Source organism: Halichoerus grypus, chromosome 1, assembly GCF_964656455.1.
Source record: "Halichoerus grypus chromosome 1, mHalGry1.hap1.1, whole genome shotgun sequence".
Lineage (NCBI taxonomy): Eukaryota > Metazoa > Chordata > Mammalia > Carnivora > Phocidae > Halichoerus > Halichoerus grypus.
The window spans coordinates 47276786-47300046 of record NC_135712.1 but is presented as its reverse complement, the minus strand read 5'-3'; the positions used below and the strand labels follow the sequence as shown (position 1 = coordinate 47300046).

General features: G+C 37.6%; 1 protein-coding gene across 7 annotated transcripts in view; it reads right to left on the bottom strand.

Moving 5' to 3' along the window:
• Positions 1-415: 415 nt before the first annotated feature.
• Positions 416-23261, bottom strand: part of CMSS1 (cms1 ribosomal small subunit homolog) — a 373552-nt gene continuing 350706 nt past the window's right edge. For all 7 annotated transcript variants that reach the window (XM_036109724.2, XM_078064673.1, XM_078064732.1 and 4 more), the window contains 8 exons: positions 21927-21998; positions 20001-20130; positions 15783-15842; positions 14532-14634; positions 11167-11227; positions 10651-10738; positions 2117-2205; positions 416-722 (listed from right to left, as the gene is read on the bottom strand). In XM_036109724.2, coding sequence (XP_035965617.2) covers positions 639-722; positions 2117-2205; positions 10651-10738; positions 11167-11227; positions 14532-14634; positions 15783-15842; positions 20001-20130; positions 21927-21998 — 687 coding nt within the window. In that variant the 3' untranslated portion in view covers positions 416-638. The remainder of the gene's footprint in view (positions 723-2116; positions 2206-10650; positions 10739-11166; positions 11228-14531; positions 14635-15782; positions 15843-20000; positions 20131-21926; positions 21999-23261) is intronic.

Here is a 23261-nt window from a genome sequence, read left to right as displayed (position 1 = left end):
CCTTGCTTTCATTTCTCTCTAATGCTGTGTAGATAGCTTCCCCAGGTATTACCAGACATTTTCTGTAAATCTGAGATTCTTTTAAAATAAAAAGGTACAAAATAATTAAGATAGTTGTAGATATTGTTATCTTTCATATATTTGCAAAGTGCCACGTACACCTGCAACTCTTTCTATCACTACCACTGCACCCTTCACACTGGGACCAGGCTTCAGTTGAGGAGTCTGTTCCACGAGTACCATCACATGGAAGCCTCAACAATCCTAGGAGATATCATTCTCATCTTGTGGCTGATGAAACTAAGGCTCAGAGAGGGAAGTGGCCTGGCTAAGGTTGCCCAGATGCTCTTTTCCTTCTGCAAAGTCACATCAGAGACCAGTTGGTGAAAGAAAAATTCAGTCTGCTCAACAAAAATCATATACAAGCTGGTGATACTTTATTATACAAAGAAGTTGGCAAAGGACAGCTTCATTTTTGTCAAAGAATCTCCACCAAAAATTTCTAGTGATTCATCTGGTGATGCAGTTAACATAATAAAACAACAGCTGATATTTACTGAGTCCTTGCAGTATTCCAGAGCCATTAAATGAGATGGAAATCCCACCATAAAAACTGGAATTTTCATTAGGACCCAGACTTAGAAAAGGCCCAGCTTCAAAGATTCAGACTTGCATAGACTGAGGACTCCCATTTCCAGAAGTTCAAAAACTTCCTTTCTTATCTAAATGAGAAAAAAAAAAAAAAAAAAAAGGTTAAGATCAAGAAAAGATGGTCTTGGTGAATAAATTCAACCATCTGGACTTCTTGGTATTTGTGTAGCTGTTATGGCCAGAATCAGGGAGGGCAAAAATCCTAACCTATGTTTTATTCAGAATTGAAATATTTACTTAAGTAAAGGGATAGGTACTAAATAAAACATCCATTTCATTAAAGTGCCCTTTGTAACCATTCCAAATAAAATCTCATAAAAAAATCTTATACAAAGGTGTTTCAAAATACCTAAAGTATGGCTATATTGCACACATATTTCAATATAGGATAGCTGATAATGATGACATCAACATAATACAAATAACTGGGTGACAAGGTTTTTTCTTTGACACAATTTCTCCTTATCATTATAATTAAAAAACTTACAGTGGATTACTCAGATTTCCTACTGTAACTGAAATAAATATGGACTTATGTGCCTAACATCAAATTTGTTGAACTGGTTTTAAAAAACCAGTCAGTTCAGGGCACAGGTGTGTGTGTGTGTGTGTGTGTGTGTAGGAAATTGAAAAAATTGTCTTTTTACCTGTACCGATGTCTGATTTAGCTCACTGATCAATCATAATCAGGTGGTAAATTAATTTATTTAGCATGTTTGGAGGATTAATTCCAAATCTCTTTGATATTTACTGCCATGATTAATTAGGTTGGTGACTGGCAGCCATTTTTATTATTGGACAAAACTTCTCTCCAACAGATACTTCTAAACATCGGGCTAGATTGAAAAATTAGCCCCATGATACACAGTAGGTGGCAAATAAATTTTTCACATTTTGATGATAATGGATTACTTTCATAAATACAGAATGAGCTAATGCTGTGGCCACAAAGGCAATCAATCAGTTTTAATCCACGGAGATATCAAAATAATTTCCCCACAAAAACAAAAACAAAATAGCCCTCTATATTAAGTGAGGTTTTGGGTATGGGAGATGCAGGCCATGAGGCAAGTTTGTGCCCCTACTTCCTCAAACATTTGTAAGGATGAAAGACAAAGATGAATATGTCTCTAAAGCAAGGCACACAAAAATGTGCCAAGTCCTCCAGATCCTCCTGTTTCTCAAAGGTTCAGTATAGATATAGCGGTCCCCAGTGGGGCAGAGGTCATTGGTCATATAAGGAAGAAACAAAGCTGATTACTATAAAACACATGGAAAGGATACAGTTAGGTCTAAGGGAGTGAGATGGACTCTATAATTGCAGTTACTTCAGAGTTAAAAGATAGAAATCATTTCAATGGCCAGAATGTGCTGGCTCCCCATGTCAAAGACTTTATTACTGTATTTGAACTCAAGTTCAAGTTGAAGAAAAAAAGGTTAAAGGCAATTGCTGGTTACATGGTACCTCGGGAATGTCCATCATCCTTCTCAACTTCTGATCTCTCCAGTTCCAGTCAAAAACCAGAAACTTTAAGGGGTTCAAATTAAGGCCACCTGAAAGAAACACAGAGAGAGTTGCTACAGCAGACCTCATGACATAAGCTTACTCAAATGACTTTTTAGTCTCCTCGTTGCTTTTTGCCTCATTTGCTGTCCTCTCCCCCAGCAACTAATCTCTACACACTGAATGCAGCCAGCCCTTGCTTGATGGAAAACAAATGCAGCACTCTGAGATTGCTTTCCTTATAATCTTATCACTGATTCTGAGGGAAGCAGAGAAGCTGCTCAGCTTGTCAACTGCTGGCAAAGAAACAATCCCAAACCTCCATTTCATGAAGCCCCAGAGGGTGAAGTCTCATTCCTGACAGGAATTTGATAAGATGGACCCTGCAGTCTGGGTAGTGGCCCTTCAGAGGACTTGAGTCCAATAGAGTGTGAGTGACTATGAGGAGGTGAATGGACAGAAGGATGAGGCTGGGGTTCGGGGGTTAATTTTAGACAGAAAAGGAAGTAAATATGAATAGGCTCTATTCAAAGTCTGTTATCATTTGAGAAGACTAGTAAACCACTTAAGGATTCCATTTCCACTGTCTTCCTATGTATCTAGACAATTATGGAACGTGGGGCTGGAGGGGACCTCAGGGATTGTCTGTTCCTCAGAGGTCTCAGAGTTGGGCACAGTTCTTCCCACTCCCCATGTTCTTTCCATTGCCCCAAGCTGTTTCACGTTACATGTGGAAACATAACTGAAGCCTTCCTTTACTCTGCAGAACTTCCCCTCATCTTTTCTCTGTGATTATTTCAGTATTTCCCCTTCGGCCCAAAAGACTTTTCATTCTTCTTATAATTATAATGCTTCTTATTTATTTAAGGATTTTATTTATTTCCTTATTTGAGAGAGAGAAAGCGAGCGAGCACCCGAACGCACTTGAGTGATGGGGAGGGGCACAGGCAGAGAGAGAGACTCTCAAGCAGACTCTGCACTGAGTGCGCCCTGACGCAGGGCTCAATCCCACGATGCTGAGGTCATGACCTGAGCCAAAATCAAGAGTCAGACGCTTAACCAACTGAGTCACCCAGGGGCGCCTGTAATGCCTCTTATTTAAAATTCTGTGTAAAAAGCATTTGACAAAATACAGCATCCTTTCCTGATTAAAACTCTTCAGAGTATAGGGATAGAGGGAACATTCCTCAAGTTCATAAAATCCATCTATGAACAGCCCACAGCGAATATCATCCTCAATGGGGAAAAGCTGAGAGCCTTTCCCTTAAGATCAGGACCACGTCAAGGATGCCCATTCTCGCCACTATTGTTCAACATAGTACTAGAAGTCTTAGCAATAGCAATCAGACAACAAAAAGAAATAAAAGGTATTCAAATTGGCAAAGAAGAAGTCAAACTCCTCTCTTTGCAGATGACATGATACTTTATGTGGAAAATCCAAAAGACTCCACCCCGAAATTACTAGAACTCATACAGCAATTCAGTAATGTGGCAGGATACAAAATCAATGCACAGAAATCAGTTGCTTTCTTATACACTAACAATGCAACTGTAGAAAGAGAAATTAGAGAAACGATTCCATTTACAATAGCACCAAAAACCATAAGATACCTCGGAATAAACCTAACCAAAGAGGTAAAGGATCTATACTCTAGGAACTACAGAACACTCATGAAAGAAATTGAAGAAGACACAAAAAGATAGAAAAACATTGGAAGAATAAATATTGGATTGGAAAGAACAAACATTGTTAAAATGTCTATGCTACCCAGAGCAATCTATACCTTCAATGCCATCCCGATCAAAATTCCAATGACATTTTTCAAAGTGCTGGAACAAACAATCCTAAAATTTGTATGGAATCAGAAAAGACCCCGAATGGCCAAGGAAATGTTGAAAAAGAAAAACAAAGCTGGGGACATCACGTCGCCTGATTTCAAGCTATATTACAAAGCAGTGATCACCAAGATAGCATGGTACTGGCACAAAAACAGACATATAGACCAATGGAACAGAATAGAGAGCCCAGATATGGACCCTCAACTCTATGGTCAAATAATCTTCGACAAAGCAGGAAAAAATATGCAATAGAAAAAAGACAGTCTCTTCAATAAATGGTGCTGGTAAAATTGGACAGCTATATACAGAAGAATGAAACTCAACCATTCTCTAACACCATACACAAAGATAAACTCGAAATGGATGAAAGACCTCAATGTGAGACAGGAATCCATCAAAATCCTAGAGGAGAACATAGGCAGTAACCTCTTTGACATTGGCCACAGCAACTTCTTTCAAGATTCATCTCCAAAAGCTAGTGAAACAAAAGCGAAAATGAACTTTTGGGACTTCATCAAGATAAAAAGCTTCTGCACAGCAAAGGAAACAGTCAACAAAACAAAGAGGCAACCCACAGAATGGGAGAAGATATTTGCAAATGACGCTACAGATAAAGGGCTGTTATCCAAGATCTACAAAGAACTTCTCAAACTCAACACCCAAAAAACAAATAATCAAGTCAAAAAATGGGCAGAAGACATGAACAGACACTTCTCCAAAGAAGACATACAAATGGCTAACAGACACATGAAAAAATGTTCATCATCATTAGCCATCAGGGAAATTCAAATCAAAGCCACATTGAGATACCACCTTAGACCAGTTAGAATGGCAACAATTGACAAGGTGAGAAACAACAAATGTTAGAGAGGTTGTGGAAAGGGGAACCCTCTTACACTGTTGGTGGAAATGCAAGTTGGTACAGCCACTTTGGAAAACAGTGTGGAAGTTCCTAAAAAATTAAAAATAGAGCTACCCTATGACCCAGCAATTGCACTACTGGGTATTTACCCCAAAGACACAGATGTAGTGAAAAGAAGGGCCATATGCACCCCAATGTTCATAGCAGCAATGTCCGCAATAGCCTAACTGTGGAAAGAGCCGAGATCCATTCAACAGATGAATGGATAAAGAAGATGTGGTCCATATATACAATGGACTGTTACTCAGCCATCAGAAAGGATGAATACCCAACTTTTACATCAACATGGATGGGACTGGAGGAGATTATGCTAAGTGAAATAAGTCAAGCAGAGAAAGACAATTATCATATGGTTTCACTTATTTGTGGAACATAAGGAATAGCATGGAGGACATTAGGAGAAGGAAGGGAAAAATGAGGGGGGAATCGGAGGGAGAGATGAACCATGAGAGACTGTGGACTCTGAGAAACAAACTGAGGGTGTTAGAGGGGAGGGGGCTGGGGGAATGGGTTAGCCTGGTGATGGGTATTAAGGAGGGCACGTACTGCATGGAGCACTGGGTGTTACACGAAAACAATGAAGCGTGGATCGCTACATCAAAAACTAATGATGTATGGTGACTAACATAACATAATAAAATAAAATTAAAAAAATAAAAAAATAAAATTCTCTCTGTGGGGTGCTCAGTGGGGACTGAGTCTGGGATCAAGCCCCGCATAGGGCTCCCTGCTCAGTGGGGAGTCTGCTTCTTCCTTGGCACCTCACTGTACTCTCATGCTCTCTCTCAAATAAATAAATAAAATCTTAAAAAATAAAATTCTCTCAGGGCACCTGGGTGGCTCAGATGGTTGAGCATCTGTCTTTGGCTCCAGTCATGATCTTCAGGTCCTGGGATCGGGCCCCGCATCGGGCTCCCTGTTCAGTGGGGAGTCTGCTTCTCCCTCTTCCTCTGCCTCTCCCCACTGCTCCTGCTCTCTCTCTCTTGCTCTGTATCTCTCTGTCTCAAATGAATAAATAATAAAAAAAAAACTTTAAAAAAAATAAAAAAAAAATAAAAAAATAAAATTCTCTCTGCAAAAGTAAAAACGATAAATTGAGAAGGAAAATGGGTTGGTAGTCTTCCCTTCAAAATAACTTACTATTGGTGGGAGAGCAAACAGGTACAGCCTCACAGGAAGGCACTTGAGCATTATATAATAGGAGCCTTAAAATACCTACTATTTGATAAAATAATTTTCTTTCTATGACAAATCCCAATAAACACATCAGAAACTTAAATATAGTTAATGGGGTGCCAGGCTAGCTCAGTCGGTAGAGTATGTGGCTCTTGATCTTGGGGTTGTAAGATCAAGCCCCACATTAGGTGTAGAGATTACTTAAAAACAAAATCTTAAAAAAAAAGAAAGAAACTTAAATATAGTTACTTGCAAAGATGATCATTGCAGTATTATTTATAATAGCAAAAAATTAGAAATAACCCAGGTATCCTATCATAATTGTATTGCTAAAAATATATATATATAACTTGGGTTAAATATCCAAAATATATAAAAAACTTCTGCAAATCAGTGGCAAAAAACACCAAACAATCTGATTTAAAAATAGAGGAAATGAATAGATACTTTGCCAATGAAGACATCCAAATGGCCAACAGGTACATGAAAAGGTGCTCAGCATCACTAATCATCAGGGAAATGCAATTTAAAACCACAATGAAATATTACCTCACACCTGTTAGAATGCTATTACCAAAAAACCCCACAAGAAGCAGTAAGTGCTGAAGAGGATGTGGAGAAAAGGGACCTGTTGTGCACTGTTGGTGGGAATGTAAATTGGTGCAGCCACTGTGGAAAACAGTATGGAAGAACTCTCAAGAAATTGAAAATAGAATTACCATATGATCCAGCAATTCCACTTCTGGGTATATGCCCAAAGAAAACAAACTCACTGTCTCAAAAAGATATATGCACCCCTATGTTATTGCAGCATAATTTATAATAGCCAAGACATGGAAACAACCCTCAGTGTCCATCAACAAATGAATGAAGAAAGAAAATGTCACACACACACACACACACACACACACACACACACACACACACAGAGGAATATTATTCAGCCGTAAAAGGGAAGGAAATCTTGTCATTTGTGATAATAAGGATGACTCTTGGGGGCATTATGCTAAATGAAATAAGTCAGACAGAGAAGGACAAATACTGTATGATCTCACTTATATGTAGAATCTAAAAAACCTAACTCATAGATACATAGAACATATTGGTGGTTGTCAAAGGTGGGGGGGTTGGGGAAAATGGGTGAAGGTGGTTAAAAGGTAAAAACTTCCAATTGTAAGGTAATTAAGTTCTGGGGATGTAATGTGCAGCACAGTGATTGTAGTTAATACTGTACATTTGAAAGGTGCTAACAGAGTAGATCTTAAGAGTTCTCAACACAAGAAAAAAATTTATAACTATCTGAGGTGATTGATGTTAAATAAACTTATTGTGGTCATCATTTCACTATATATGTATAGAGTCATTATACTGTACACATTGGACTAATACAATGTTATATGTCAATTATGTCTCAATAAAACTATAAAAAACAGTAGAATATTATGTAGAATATTATATAGTCATTAAAAATGAAAAATTAAAACTATTTCATGACAAAGAAAGTCCTCATAAGATATTTTAAGTGGAGGGGTGCCTGGGTGGCTCAGTCAGTTAAGCATCTGCCTTCGGCTCGGGTCATGATCCCAGGGTCCTAGGATCAAGCCCCACGTCAAGCTCCCTGCTCTGCGGGGAGCCTGCTTCTCCCTCTCCTTCTGCCGCTCCCCCTACCTGTGCTCTTGCTCTCCCTGTCAAATAAATAAAATCTTTTAAAAAAAAGATATATTAAATGGAAAAGACAAGTTATAAAATTATGATATACAGTTTGATCTCCACTTACAAAAATAAATATATAAATGCATAGAAAAAAAGACTAAAGAAAATATATTCAATATTAACTAACAAGTGATTATCTCTAAAGTGATTTATTTTCTTTTCTATACTTTTGCACTGTTGAAAGGCTCTCACTGTTAGAAAATCTCCTTCATTATTAAATTAAGATTAAAACAATATAATTCAGTCTATAATTGTTCAGATCCCACTGTCATGGGATATCTTTGTAAGTTTGGAAACTTTCCTTAATATATCATATATATAAACATCTTAAGTCATAAACAGCTACATAAAATGAGTTATGTGCCATTTGTTTTGCTTTGTTAGATTTTCAGTTTCTAGAGTGCTGTAATTGTTCTCCCTTTTTTTAAGATTTTATTTATTTATTTGAGAGAGAGAGAGAGAGAGAGTATGAGCGGGGGGGGGGGGGAGTGGCAGAGGGAGAGGGGGAAGCTGACTCCCTGCTGAGCAGGGAGCCTGATGCAGGGCTCAATCCCAGGACCCTGAGATCATGACCTGAGCCAAAGGCAGATGCTCAACCAACTAAGCCACCCAGGCACCCCTGGAATTATTCTCTTTAAATGCTTTGTATATTGCTTAACACCTGTGGTTAGTGAACATTAAATCTTTCATCAAATCAGAATCAGAAGTATGTTATTTTCATGTATTATAAAAAATCAACAGCTCCTTAAATGATTTTTCCACTTCTTAAATAAGCTTTCATACTGAGACCTCACAACTCTATGGAAATAAAATTTCAACAATTTGTAGAGCTTTGTTTTCTCTCTTTCCCTTTCTCTCTTTTAAATATGGAGAACTGTGACCCTATTGCATGGGGGGCCTGGTGATACACAAAGAACCATCTGGAATCTAGGGAGGGGTGAGGTGAATCTCTGGCTAAGAGCTGTGGGAGAGGCAGGGTTCACCCCTGGGCTCTCCTGCTGCCCAGCCAATCTCTCCCAACTCTGTGTCTCACAGATATGCTATGAGCACCTCTCATCTGTTCCTTCACTTCAATGCCCTCCCATGTCCATAAGGCAAAAATCCAAACTCTTCAGCTTAATGTTCAAAATCCTCCCTCCACACTCTTTCTTTCCAACTGAATCACCAGCTACTAAAGCCCATGAAGTTTCCAACCAAGAAAGTTGGTCTCTTTAATAAAAATAAAAACTAGCATTTGATTTCTTAGGGTGTGAAACTCATTGTGCCAAACTCTTTATTGGCATTTTATTATCATACCAATCCTTTGAGGAAGATACTACCACTATCCCTGTCATTTGAATACAGAAACAGATTTAGAGAGGTTAAGTAACTTGCCAAGGTCACAGAGCTGGTCAGTTGCTGGACCTGGGATTTGACTCTAGACTGAATCCATAATAGGGGCTTGTAAACTCAACACTGTATCTCAATCATGTGTATCTGCCTGCCCTCTTCTGATGCAGTGGTCTCCCATTCCTGATTGCTTTTCTCACATCTCCATACTTCAAAGATCCTATTTTAATCCTTCTCATACTTCAAAGATCAGTTAAAGACCCTTTTCTTTCTAAAGCCTTCCATTCAGATTCAGCCTCCATAACAGTGTATTTCAGCTCCTAGAGGATTTGGAAGTGCCCATTCCGCCCTTGGCATTTACTGCCTTATGTTGTCAATCTCCTTCTATGTATATTTATTTCTTCAAGGATTAGGAGCTCTTTGAGGGGGAAAAGCTCTGGAACTAGGAAGGCCTAAACTGAGAGACTGTGGGAGAGCCACTTAACCCTTCAGAGCTTCAGAGTTTTTTCTTATAAGAAATAAAAATGCTAGCCTGCACTGGTGCCATGAATATTTAATGAGATACCTAAGAGTGTTTAGTGTAGACCAGTGCAAGTATGAACTCAAAAAATATGTTTCCTTTCCTCATCCGGGGCTGCTAAGTTTGTTACTTCTTTGTAATTGCACAGCCTTTTGTATACAGTGGGTTCATTTAACCCTGGATGGCTTTCATCTGGAAAGAAACATTAGTATTTTAAGCTTTTGTTTGCTTCTTGGCAAATGCCCATCTCTATACTGAGTCATTACATTAATGAACCCATTTCTTTTAGATATATAAAAAAATCCAGGAATAGCTCCAGTTATAAAACAAAGTTCTATAAGTATATTAAATAAGTAATTTGGAAATGAGTATTGAAAAGAAATCTTTAATCCATCTGGCAGGTAAAACAGGTAACAATATCATCAGCAGATTAATAGGTTTTAGGCTACTGACTTTGAGAGAGCCAACAAATTATAAAAACCCACTGTTGGACGCTGTCTGGAATACTTTCTGGGTAAAGTACTAAAAGAGAAATGCATTTGGGAGAAATACTCTAGAATACCATATGAAATACCATTTCATCCATAGAAACTGCATTTTTGTTTCAACATGTTTTATACAAAAGTCCTCAACTGAAATGGCAGTCTTGGGGAACCAAGATCCAATTAATTAAGAGGGAAATACTCAGCTCATCCAGCTGTACAAATTCTAGAGGTTGCAGATTGGTGAAATGAATTGTGGATCCACTAACCTGCTTAAAGAAACTGGAATTTGAATGTGTCTAGGCAGGCACATGTACCACAGTCTGCCACAATCCTTACTATTCCCTACTGCACTATACCTGCTGGCTAGCTTTATTGACAAAAGACTGTTTCCAACTCCCGGATTAACACAGAAATCTGGTTTCACGACATCACAAATGTGGTTTCCTAAACTCACTTGGGGGTAAGGGAAAGTCCCAGTTCTGAGTAGGCATATCAGTGCCTCTCTTCATACCTTGTTTAATGAGTTCTTTAATTCTCCCTGGTGTTCCTACACCCAGGTGCACAACACGCTTCTCCAGCAACTTTACCTGCTCCTGGACCTATTTATTCCAAGATGGAAGAGATGAAAGAAAAGAAGAGTCATGAGAAAGTGCAATCATAGTCACTTTATCTAAAAGTTAAAAAGTAAAAAGCAAATACGGCTATGTTTAGGCTCAGCTTCCAGTGCAAAGAAGGTTAATTAACATCAAGATAGAAAAGCATCATTCTGTAAAATTGGTAAATCTTCAAAGAAACGAGGGACCAAACCTCAGCTTCTGTGCAGGAATCTTGGAGCACAGAGGAGTAGCAACTGTTGTTGGGGCAGGTCATGCAAAGGCAGGGAATGTAAAGAACACTAGAACAGTTGTTAAATATGTTATATAAGGAGGCACCAAAGAAAACACCTGCTAAGGAGATAAGAAAAAGCTAGGAGTGGCCCTTAAGGATAACTTACAACATCCATCAGCAACCACAGGCCCTTGCTTACCTTTATGTGTTTTGCAAATAATTTCATAACTTTGCTGTCTCCTCTGAATGCTGTCATTGACCTAATGAAAAAAAAAAGATTAATAAAAAAAAGATGAATGCTTAAGAAAACTTATTCATTGCAGGCCACATTGACAACTTAAGTATGTCTTGCTTTAAAGAGAATATATGTGTTTATATGTGTAACTATGAGCATATGCATGTGTATATATACACAGATACAAAAAACTGAGATTTTCAGGTCAGCCCATCTCTGGAAGGAAAGTGAGGAAGCCTTTTATTCAGGCAGGTATCTGGATTGGCTTCTACTTTTCATACACAAGGTTAACTTTACTTAGGTTTCCTTGATAACTGAAACATAATGGATCTGCCCTTCATTTGTAATACAGAATTTCTGTATTACAGGTCCCTGGCAGAGAATTCATCTTTAAACTCTGCAGTATAGTTCTCATACAAAATTTGGTTGTAAGAAATACCTTGGAGCAGTGATGTCAGCCTGTGCTCTGTGGAGCCCAAAGGCATCTACAAAAGTTTGTATGTTACTGCCATGGTGGGTTGCTGGGAATGAGCTGACAGGGAGGAGAAGAAAGGCTTATGTCCTTCAATCAGAGCAATGCCCCACTTTTATCTACTTTGCAGAGTGAGCTTTTCTGCAAAATTTTATATGTGGAAATGTTCCTGGTATCAATAGATATAAAAGAACAATCAATCCTTTAATTGATGTTTGGAAATAGAACATGGGAATATGCTTGGAAATATTATTGCCAGTAGGAATATATGAATTTGCAAGATCGTAAATTATACTATCTAAGTTCTGTTGTATTTGACTTTTACTCATACATAAGCTTTCTCCATGGCAAGGTTAACTAGGAAGACAGTTTAGGGGACATATTTAACATTAATTCATGGTCCTCAAAAGAACAGGTATTCTTATAAAAATTAGAATTATTCACTATTAGTCTTTATGAATAGGGCTTGTTGTGCTAGCTCAGAAATCCCTTTTTGCAAATCACCTAACCTTGAAGTGGATCATAATACCAAAGACACAGAAGAACACGGAATTGGTAAATGAAGTGTGACAACACAGTGCTTTTATGCCCTTCAGAAAGGTATTTATGTGCAGTAAAAGCTCAAATCAATGTGACAGCTTGTTTTTAAGAGGCCATCTCCAGGCCAACCTCTTTGCCATTAATGTTTGGATCCGAAATGAGTTCTGTGGTGGTAGTTTCTAAAACACTGAAAAGTCAATGTGAACTACTATGATTTCAGAACCAGCAAGTACAGCTGCCCAGAAACAGTTGGAGTCTTGAAGATCAATTGTGTTCGGAGCAGAAATAGTTGCAAGAAACACTTTTGTTTTACTGAGAGCTGGTGTGATATAATATTATGTGTGTGCCTTGGCGGGGAAAGGAGAGTTTGAAGAACTTAAAAACTACTTTTCTAAATTTGTAATCAGATTAGTTCATTTAGAAAAATAGATGCTAAATAATTACTGAGAGTCTACATGTGTACCTTAATTTATTTTCTCCAGGACTTGGATTTTCCTTTGTTTTGTCTCTTGTCAAACCCTGGTGCAGAGCCTGGCCCTGGAAGAGGGCTAGTTCCAGTAAATCCCAATTTACTCTGACGGCTCTTCTCTGAAAGCTCAATGTTACCACTGATCCAGTGGAAGACTTTTTGTTTTTTCTACTATACTACAGTAAATGAAAAGGTATGTGAAAGCACTTAGTAAAGCACTGACAAATTATCTTTAAAACATAATTTTTATATTTAAATTTTCAGCCCATTTGGAATTTACCTTGGTATGAGAAGTGAGATAGGGCTCCAACTTACTTTTCCAGATGGTTACCCAGTTGTTCCAACACCATTTATTAAATAATCCATCTTTCCCTACTGCTTTGTTACCTTTGCCATATGCTACGTTTTCATATGCATATGGGCCTATTTCTGAACTTCCAATTCTGTTCCACTGGTCTGATCTGTCATGCATATGCCAGTTCCATCCTGTTTTAATTAGTGAGACTTGGTAACATATATCTATTGGTAATCTGATAGATACTATAGGCATAGTATCCTCTCACTAATATTCTTTTTCAGAATTTCCCCAGGTATTTTTTTCTTCTGTATTTTCTCTTAAGAACTTAGAACTATGGCTTATCTTTAAACTTTGAACTTTAGCTTAACGAGATAGAAAACCAATTCTATTGGAGTTTTATTGGGAATCTGTGAAATTTATGTTATTCTAGGTAAAACAGACATCTTTACAACACTGACTTTTTTTTTTGAAGATTTTATTTCTTATTTCACACACAGAGAGAATGAGCAAGTATAAGCAGGGGCAGCGGCAGAGGGAGAGAGAGAAGCAGAAGCTGAGCAGGCAGCCCAATGCAGGACTCCATCCCAGGACCCTGGAATCATGACCTGAGCCAAAGGCAGATACTTAACTGACTGAGCCGCCCAGGGATCCCTACATTGATTCTTCCTATTCAGCAATATTGTATGCCCTTTTGTTCAAGATCTTCTGAGTTGTGGGGCACCTGGGCGGCTCAGTGGGTTAAGTGTCCAACTCTTGATTTCAGCTCAGGTCATGATCTCAGGGTTGTGAGATGGAGCCCCACATCAGGCTCTGTGCTGGGCATGGAGTCTGCTTAAGATACTCTCTCTCCTCTCCCTCTGCCCCTCCCTGCCCCCGTTCCCTCTTAAAAAAAAAGATCTGAGCTGCTTATGTAATATTTTCTTTATACAGATTTGGTAGGTTTATTACTTGGTCTTCTATTTTTTTCTTGTTATTATTTTAAATTAGATCTTTTCTTTTATTATTTTTTCCAACTGGTTATTGCTTATTATTTCCTTGCATTTACTCTTGCCCTGTATAACGTGTGTTCTCTGCACAGAAGCCAAGGTGATCCTTTAGAAAGATTATTCAGATCATGTGACTCCTCTGCTCAAAATCTTCCAATAGCATTGCATCTCAGGGTCTTTTATGCTTATTGTTCACTCTGTCTGGAATAATGCTCTTCTTCTAGATATCTGCTTGACATTCTCCTTCACTTTGTTCATGTCTCTGCTCAAATGTCATTCTCCTTAGAAAAACTTACTGTGACAATCCTTTTAAAAGTAGCCCCCCAACCCTCTCTATCACTTTGCCATGCTTTATTTCTTCTTATATAATTTAACACTACCTGACATTATAATATATAATTATTTGTTCATTGTCTGTCTCCCTCACTAGAAAGTAAGTCCCATGACAAAAGGGATTCTGTCTGTTTTGGTCACTGTTACATCTCCAGCATACACAGCCTATCAACTTGACACATATCAGTCACTCAGAAAACATCTGTGAAACAAATAGGTGAAGTGTCCAACCTAATGAGCTCCAAGGCCCGGACAGCAGAGCTACAGATGATCAGCATCAGGATCGATTTCTTCTCATTATGGTTCTTCCGAAGTTTTACCCACTTAGGGCAGACTGAAAAAATACCGTAAGAAAAATATTACTCTAAATATAGCAAAATAGGGCTCCTATTTATTTTAGGTCCCTAAAGTTGAGTATTCTCCAATTACTCTTTGTTAGTTTAATTAAAGTAAAATATAATGGGTATTGTCCAGATTCTATTCTCTGGTTATATAAGATATTAGATTAAAATGAAGTATCATTAACTTGTAACATAAAACACATAATATGCCAAGTAGCTAAATGTGACTAGTTTTAGGACCAAGTAAAAAAAGTGTTCAGAATAATACATTTTTGATAATTTACGTTTGATGCTTGTTGGCAAAGACTAAATAGGAAAAGAACTCTGATTCAATAATGTTAAATTTTAAAGAAACACTCAACATAAGATAAAAAATGGAAATGACATTAAAATAATAGCAAGCATTTATTAAACACAGACACTGTTTAGTTCTCATAATCCAGTGAGGTTGATTCTACTATAACCTACATTTATACTTGCTGAATTTGAGGTGGAGAAAGGTTTATGAACTCAAGTTGAATGCCATCAGAACTGATTTGAGTTTGAAAAAAGAATGCTAAATCTCTGTATCTAAACTATTTCATTGTCAGCCACAAATAGATGACTATCTAATATGAATAATCTGGCTTTTGGCTACACACAATAAATATTGAAAAGATGAAATTAGATTGTGAAATAGCCATGGTCTGAGTTCTGAGCATATGAACAGAATTTCAGAATTTTACAGCTAGAATAAAGATCACATGTCCAACTCCCTTATCTGTCAGATAACAAAATCAAGTCCCAGAAGAGTACTCAGTGACTTGTCCCAGGTCAAACAGCAAATTAGTGACAGACCTGGAACTAGAACACTAATTATTCTCCGGATTCCTACACCAATACTTCTAGTGTATTATAAACCAAAAAATGAGACCAAAACTCAAATTCTCAAAGCCAGAGCAAAACGAATAAACTTAAATAAACAGAAATTAATATCAAGATGGACCTTAAGAAAAACCTCCACTTCAAATCCATTTGAGGTGGAAAGTTTTGCTTTTAAATGTAGTTTTAAAAGTTTTAATTTTAACGAGATGGATCTTATGTTTTAATGGAGTAATAACAACTTGGTGAATAACTTAAAAGAAAATCATAGTTTACTTACTTTCTTTTAGGTATGATGAAAGACTATGAGTCAAATCATTGGCCTTGAGGAAACAGGAGTCTAGAATATGACAAACATGCTTTGTAAGAGGATTTTGCAAACACACACATGATCAAAATAGATTCATTGTGAATGGTGTCTTCTTGAATAAGGTTGTAAAACATTAGTGAATGGGGGCTCATTATATATTTTGAAGTGTTGTCCAGTATTTAAAACAACAGCAGCAATAAGAACAAGTAAACTTTTAACTGTCCATAATTTCTTAGAGTAGTGAAATAGAAGCTTGTTGTATCATTCAATGAACTAATGAAGCATGTTTATTTTTCAAATTCATGGAATAGGCAATATTACAAAGGTAAAGGGGATATAGCTAACAAATCTGTGTAGAGAGATTCAAACTCACTAGTCATCATAGAATTGTATATTACAATGATGAGGTAATACTTCACACACACATCAGAATGACAGTTGTTAAAAAGATGTATAATACCAAGTATTGTCAAGAATGTAGGGTGATAAGCCTCTTGTGAAATGTAGGTGGAGGTGTAAACTGGTAATAGCTATTCTGGAAAGTAGTAAAATTAGGTTGTATACACTCTATGACCCTATGATTACATTCCTGAGTAAATAATGGAAAGAAATTCTTACGTGTTCTATAAAGAGATATACACAAGTATATTCATCCTATCATTATTTGTTATAGCAGGGAGCAGGAAGCAACCTAGGTGTCCATATCTGAGAAAATGGATGACCAATACGTGGTAGATGAAATCATTGGCATACTATATAGCATTTAGAAGCAATGAACTTGATGTGCATACAGCCATACAGGCATATCTCAAAAAAGTGCTCAGTGGAGAAAGAGACAGAATGAGAAGTTCAGCACATCATTTAGATAAATTGTAAAACGTACACACATACCAACAACATGACATTTTACGAGTATATATACATATTTAAAAGCATGTATTAACACATTAGAGTGAATGCTATGGGGAAAGTAAAGAGGTGTGTGGACTGAGGAAGAGTGGGAATAATGCATCAAAACACAACACAACACAACACAACACCAGAGTAAAAGTCAATATAACAGTAAAATAAAATATAGGGGCCTTGCTCAACCAAGGACTATCACGGTCTGGCAATTATGTAGCATTATTAACTCTGTACCTGAGATGTGAAAAAAAGCAACATCATGTTTATTATTCTAATTCTTTCTATAAGAAAAAGGTTTTCTATAAACACAGAAGAGTGCTAGGGAGTAAACTATTACTAAATTAAATGACATTAATATTGTGACCCAGCATATATAATTCATATTATGTAAGTTAACTTCAAGGATGTTGCTTCCTATACAGCTGTAGAGACTTCGATGGTCTTTAAAACTGTAATTTCCCAAGCTGAATATGATCAGACTCACCTGGAGAACTTTACAAAAGATACAGATTCCTAGGACGGACTCCTTTTGTTAGTAAGTCAGAATTCCTTGGTGGGGGGTGGGCCTGGGAATTTGCTTTTTAAGTTCTTGGGTGATTCAGTTGCTGCTAGCCTACAGGCATTTAGCACTGATCTAAACCACACTGCAGCTCTCAGGAGGACAGCTGAGTTAACTCCAAGAAATTCCTGCCTCAAAACTAATTAAGTGCCCATGTGTATGACATTAACAATGTACAGTGAACAATATTAATTGAAAAGACATGTTCCTGCCCTACAGACACAAATAACCTCAAATCAAAACCAAGTTAGACACTCAGCAAACTAATAGGAACAGTACTTCATTATCTATATTCACCGTATATTTATGCCCCTGCCTCTGCCTGTTCCAGACAACCCACAGTGTGCCCCCTCCTCTGCTCTACTGTGGTTCCTCTCTGTCCTTTCATATGTAGGAAACTAGGGTCTTTTCTACTAAACGTTCTCATGATGCCTTATTCACTGTGTCTCAGAATGGCCTAATTTCTTAACTGAAAATGAAAACCTGTTCTTTTTGTGTATAAAATATTTTTAACATATTTTTAACATTTTCCTTTCTTCCTAAACCAAGCCATGACCATACATTCTTGTTTAACAAGATAACTGAACTGTAACAGAGCAATTATATAATGTAAACTCACTATAGAACTCAAAAGACTCTTAGAGGTTTCTTCTGACCTCTGTATCTCTGTAATGCTAGAAAATTAAAATTTATGATGTTCCCTAAGTATCCAGAGTAGCAGTGATCCCACTATCTCACAAATCCTTCCTGAGTTGAAGGTGTACTCTAACAAAGAACCAGAAAGACCAAGCAACCACTGAGTCAAACTTCAGTTAAACTTTGAACAGAAGCTTGTTGTAACACTTTGTTCCTGCGATACAGCAGTCAGGACAGAGCTCTCCTCAAAGGAACTAGGCCTGGAGAGGAGTGGTTTCTAACTGCTGTTGGAGCCGTCTAGGCTTTGTGAGTCTAAAACTCCAGATCTCACTCATGTGGAAATGTACTCCTTAAATTCTGGAAAAGAAACAGACACGGGCACTCCTGTTTCCAAACTCAACGTCCTTTTTTTTGTTGTTTTTTTAAAGCACATCACAAAGGAATTATAAAAATTCAGGGAACAGGATGTTTTTCAGCTCCTTAAGCCTCTAGAAAGCATAAAGTTGTAACAGAAAAGGGAAATCAAGCTACCCTTGACTTTTTCCAACAGCAGTAATTAGGTATCCCTAGTAATCTATAAATAGCTCATCTGAAAGAGTGGTACCCAAACTTTGTGTGGTTTGATTTTGTAACAACATCTCTTTAATCTCTGCCCCAAAGAGTTACAGGATGTATCAGAATTTTCAAAATTAATTAAAATCAGTTGTTACAAGACTTTTGCAATATCTTTTTAACTTAATTATAAATATTCTAAGGCAGTAGATCTCAAACAATAGTAGGTTTAAGAATCACTTGGGGCTGGGGCGCCTGGGTGGCTCAGTTGGTTGAGCGGCTGCCTTCGGCTCAGGTCATGATCCTGGAGTCCCTGGATCGAGTCCCACATCGGGCTCCCTGCTCGGCAGGGAGCCTGCTTCTCCCTCTGACCCTCCCCCCTCTCATGTGCTCTCTCTCTCATTCCGTCTCAAATAAATAAATAAAATCTTTAAAAAAAAAAAAAAAAAAAAGAATCACTTGGGGCGAGGTGTCGGCTATGCTAAAAATGCGGAATTTTATTCCTGTCTTTAGATAGTTTGCTTGAAATAGTCTGGCCTGGGACCCAAAACACTACCATAAAAATAAAACTGTAACTAGAAATCTGTGATAAGGACAACAAAACTAAGATGCTTATTAAAGCTAAAGTTTGGGCACCTGGGTGGCTCAGTTGGTTGAGCGTCCAGTTCTTGGTTTCAGCTCAGGTCATCATCTCTTGGGTCATGAGATTGGGCCTGGCATCGAGCCCCTGACTGACCTTTGGGCTCCCTTCTCAGCATAGAGTTTGCTAGAGATTCTTTCCCTCTCCCCGTCCCCCCACTTGTGCGTGTGCACTTCTCTTTCTCAAATAGATAAATCTTTAAAAAAAAAAGCTAAAGCTCTTGTCTATAGAGGGTGAGTAAACTAATGTTTCATATCTATAGTTTTAAATGTGTGCTTTATCTTTACTTTAATTTAACTTCTTTCCTCAACTAGGGATTCTTACTCCTTCAAGAATGCTAAAAAAAATGCACACTCAACAATTAGCTTTTTAAAAAAAAAGCAGTTACAAACCTTGTTTATTTATTTTTGTAATTAAAGATTTTATTTTTATTTAGTTGACAGAGAGAGCACGAGAGAGCACAAGCAGGGGGAGAGGCAGAGGGAGAGGGAGAAACAGGCTCCCCACTGAGCAGGGAGCCCGATGTGGGGCTCGATCCCAGGACCCTGGTATCATGACCTGAGCTGAAGGCAGATGCTTAACCAACTGAGCCACGCAGGTGCCCCCAAATCTTTCTTTAGATTGAACAAATACCATTTAGCATCTTAATAAAGAAATCATTCAAAAGTTAAAACTGTGAGGTTGAGTAAGGGAGTATTAGCATGTGGAAAATACATTGATTCACTGGCAGAGATACCTAGTTATAACATACATAGTGGAGAAAAGATAAACCCTCTTTGCTCCTCCGCATCAGGAAAGTTGATAGCAATAACAATGAGTCCTGCTAAATGATTAACTTCAGAATAGTAAGGGAAAAAAAAAAAAGAGGAAAAAAGCCAAACAAGTCTGGCTGTACCTGGTAGGTTTAGTTCTTCTAATTCAATCACTGAGCGACTGCTCCTGTAATAGTCCTTCATCAACTTCTGTAGGTCTTCAGGGGTCCCTGGTTTTGGCTCTGATTTTGCAAGAACATCAGTAATTTTCTTCTACAACATGAGAAGGAAGAAAAAAGCCTCAGGAAGATAGATTTTAGAATGATGTTAGCTTAGAATAGCTAAGAATCCTCTGGTACTTAAACTGCTTATAGATTTTGGTGATAGCTGAGTATGAATGTGAGTTCTAATAAATACACTTGAAAAAACTTAGTAAATAAATACTTTTTGGATACAAATACTGCTTTGAAAAATGAATGGGTGATCTAAAAGTCTCTTTGTAACTCTTGGTCAATGGCTTTCAGGAGAACTGAAATTTCTGTAGGAGTCTCCATAATAGGGCATTCCTTTCTGTTAAAAGCCAAGAAATCTTGTTGCTGTGGGAACCTCTCTTTAATCCTTCAATGATTTTTATTCCTGAGAGTAGAATTTTGAGAATTTTTTGCCGAACCTGGTTTTTAAGGCACTGAGTCTCAGTTTGGTTTTCTGGGATTAAGGTAAAACCTGCTGGAGTAATCTGAGCATTGGAGCCCACTGCACAGGAGGACTGTAGACTCTCGATTGTCAAGTCTTGGGAGAGAGTCTTGAAGTGGCCCCATGGAAAGCAGAACAGGAATAACCTTATAGCATCAATTCTGATTTGGATTCATTTGTGTAGCATTTACTGAGTGCCTGCAACATACTAGGAACATACCACTGTTCAGTTAATTTTCATCAACTTTCCTTCTCATTTCCTTCTAATGTTTCACCAAAGATCCACAAAGAGCCACTCCCCACCCCCACATGTTCAACTCCTTCCACAATATCCTCATTTCTATACCACTGTCAAGAATGGTAAAAGTTCTGTCAAATGAATTAACTTTTAAAAATATGTCATCAGTAGGCACATTTTAGCATGACCTCAGCCAAGGCTAAAACTATCTAGCTAGAGTTTTGACCTTGAGCCACCAAGAACTTAACACTCCTGAAGGCCATTAGTGTACAAACTTATCAAAGAGAAGTTAAAGTCATTTCTTTAAGGACTTGCCAAACCTCAGCCAATTTGGCATCTCCCATCTTTCTATTTGGCCATTTGTGAGCAACGAAAACATATGCATACATACTCTTAACTTTCTAAAAGCTTGCTGTTAAGTAATTGGTTTGAATCCATCTTCTTTCCTCTAATCCCAATCATATTTCATCTTCTGAATTCAGCAGTAGACTTTCTTGGCAGGGAGAGAATTACACTGCTGTTTTCACAACTGTGGTGGAAGGTCAAGCTAACCACACTTTCTCCAAGGCTGAGCTGTCAGAAAGCCTGTATGGGAGCAACAGAGTCTTCCGTGCACTCACAGGCAAATACTAAAATGTAAGGGGAGTCTTTTGCTTTAAATTATGGTTCCAAATTACGGTCAGAAATGCCTTATACTACTGTCATCTGGTTATTATTTTCTTTTTATTAATACTCTAAGATATAAGGTTTAAAAAACTGAAATGGATATGAAAAGAAAGTTGGTAAATTTCTTTCCTTGGGCACAGCCAGAAGGGCCAGAGGGCAGGACAGCTTTGGGCTTCTTCTAGACTTAGAAATTCATGTGTATCTTCTAACAACCATGAAAATGATGAAAACAAAGGTGGATAACAAAGATGTTTGGTGCTCCACAAGACTGAAATAGGAATCAGAAGAATTTGTTTTTAGCTCCAACAGAAACACTTAATATGAGTGACCTTAGGAAAGTCACCAACCTCACTGAATCTTACAGTCTCTAAAGTGGGAATTATAACAATTGCCTCATCAAAGTACAGTATATAGAAATGTGAGGTAAATCACCTGGGGTTGTAAGAAAATTGTAAGAAAGTATTAATAATACCTTTCTTCTCCTCCTTGTCTTGGTGGCATCTTCTTTTGTTTCCTTTGGTCGTATCAAGAAACATTCTTTAGGCTGTAAAGAGATACAGATGAGGAAATTTTCATCTTAGCATGATGACGTGTCAACTAATGGTAGGGACCCCAAAATACCTAGGCCATACATGTATTCTTCATAGTATCTTGGTAATATTATACAGACAGTGATGCCGGAAGACCAATAGGCTATTAGGCAGGGGCTGGGCTGAGGGAATTTGAGAAAATCAGAAATGGCCAATGACTTGAGACTGGAAAATCTTTGAACAAAGGTGAAAATGTGTGAGTGAGTGTATATGTGTGTTTGAAGTGGTGGTGCAGGGCATTAAAGATTGAAGACAGTGGCCAGGTTTATAAAATACAGGCAGAAATAGATGTGATTAAAATTAAGATGTGGTAAGAAAGTCTTTGACTAGAGTGACTGGCACTTTCCATGAGCTAGCAATGTGTGAGCCTGTATTTCCAAGTCATTGGTTTACTATTTTGTTATTCATTCCTTTCCTCTTTCAATAAGCATTGAAAAACTGAAGTAGGACATATTTACTTACATTTTTATAAAACCAGCTGCACCAAATGCCTTATCTATAGTGACTACAAAATGAATGTTTCTGCTGATGGTCTGACAAAAGTCTCAGCACAATGGCATTCTGAGTAATCAATTTTGCCTGTTGACGTGACCCTTGAGTACCCTATATAGGTTAGGGCTATTTTTACCCTGAAGGTTTTTATTTAATGTAGAAAAACAGGAGATTTGGATTAAGACCTTGATTTATAAAATAGAATGCCTCAGATTCCATATTTATTAATCATAAGCAGGAATATAAAATGTTTCCTGTGCTGGTTCTTTTATGCAACATTTTCAAACAAGTTGCCAAGTAAGATATAAAATATGAGTGAAAACTTATTCTGAGTTTTTCCTGGATTAAGTTTCCATCCCAACTAGAAAGTACTCAGGTTAAACTGGTAAGCTACTATCTAAAACAATCTTGGCTCTACTGGCTCTGTTTAAAATGATTACAGATGAAGCTTTCTATTAAAGTTTGTAGACAGCCTACAGATTAAGAATGCCCATGGCTTGAAGCCAGGAGATCTCTCTCTCTATATCTATCTATCTATCTATCTATCTATCTATCTATCTATCATCTATCTACATAATTTCTTCAAGACATGGGGACAGGACCAGCAGTTTCTAGACTCTGTTTCAGTTAGTAGAAAAGCAGATTCAAAGGTTCAGGATTAAAGTAACATGTGACTCTTGAAATTTTAGCTTCTTCTCAATTAAAACAAAAACCTGCCAAAAGCA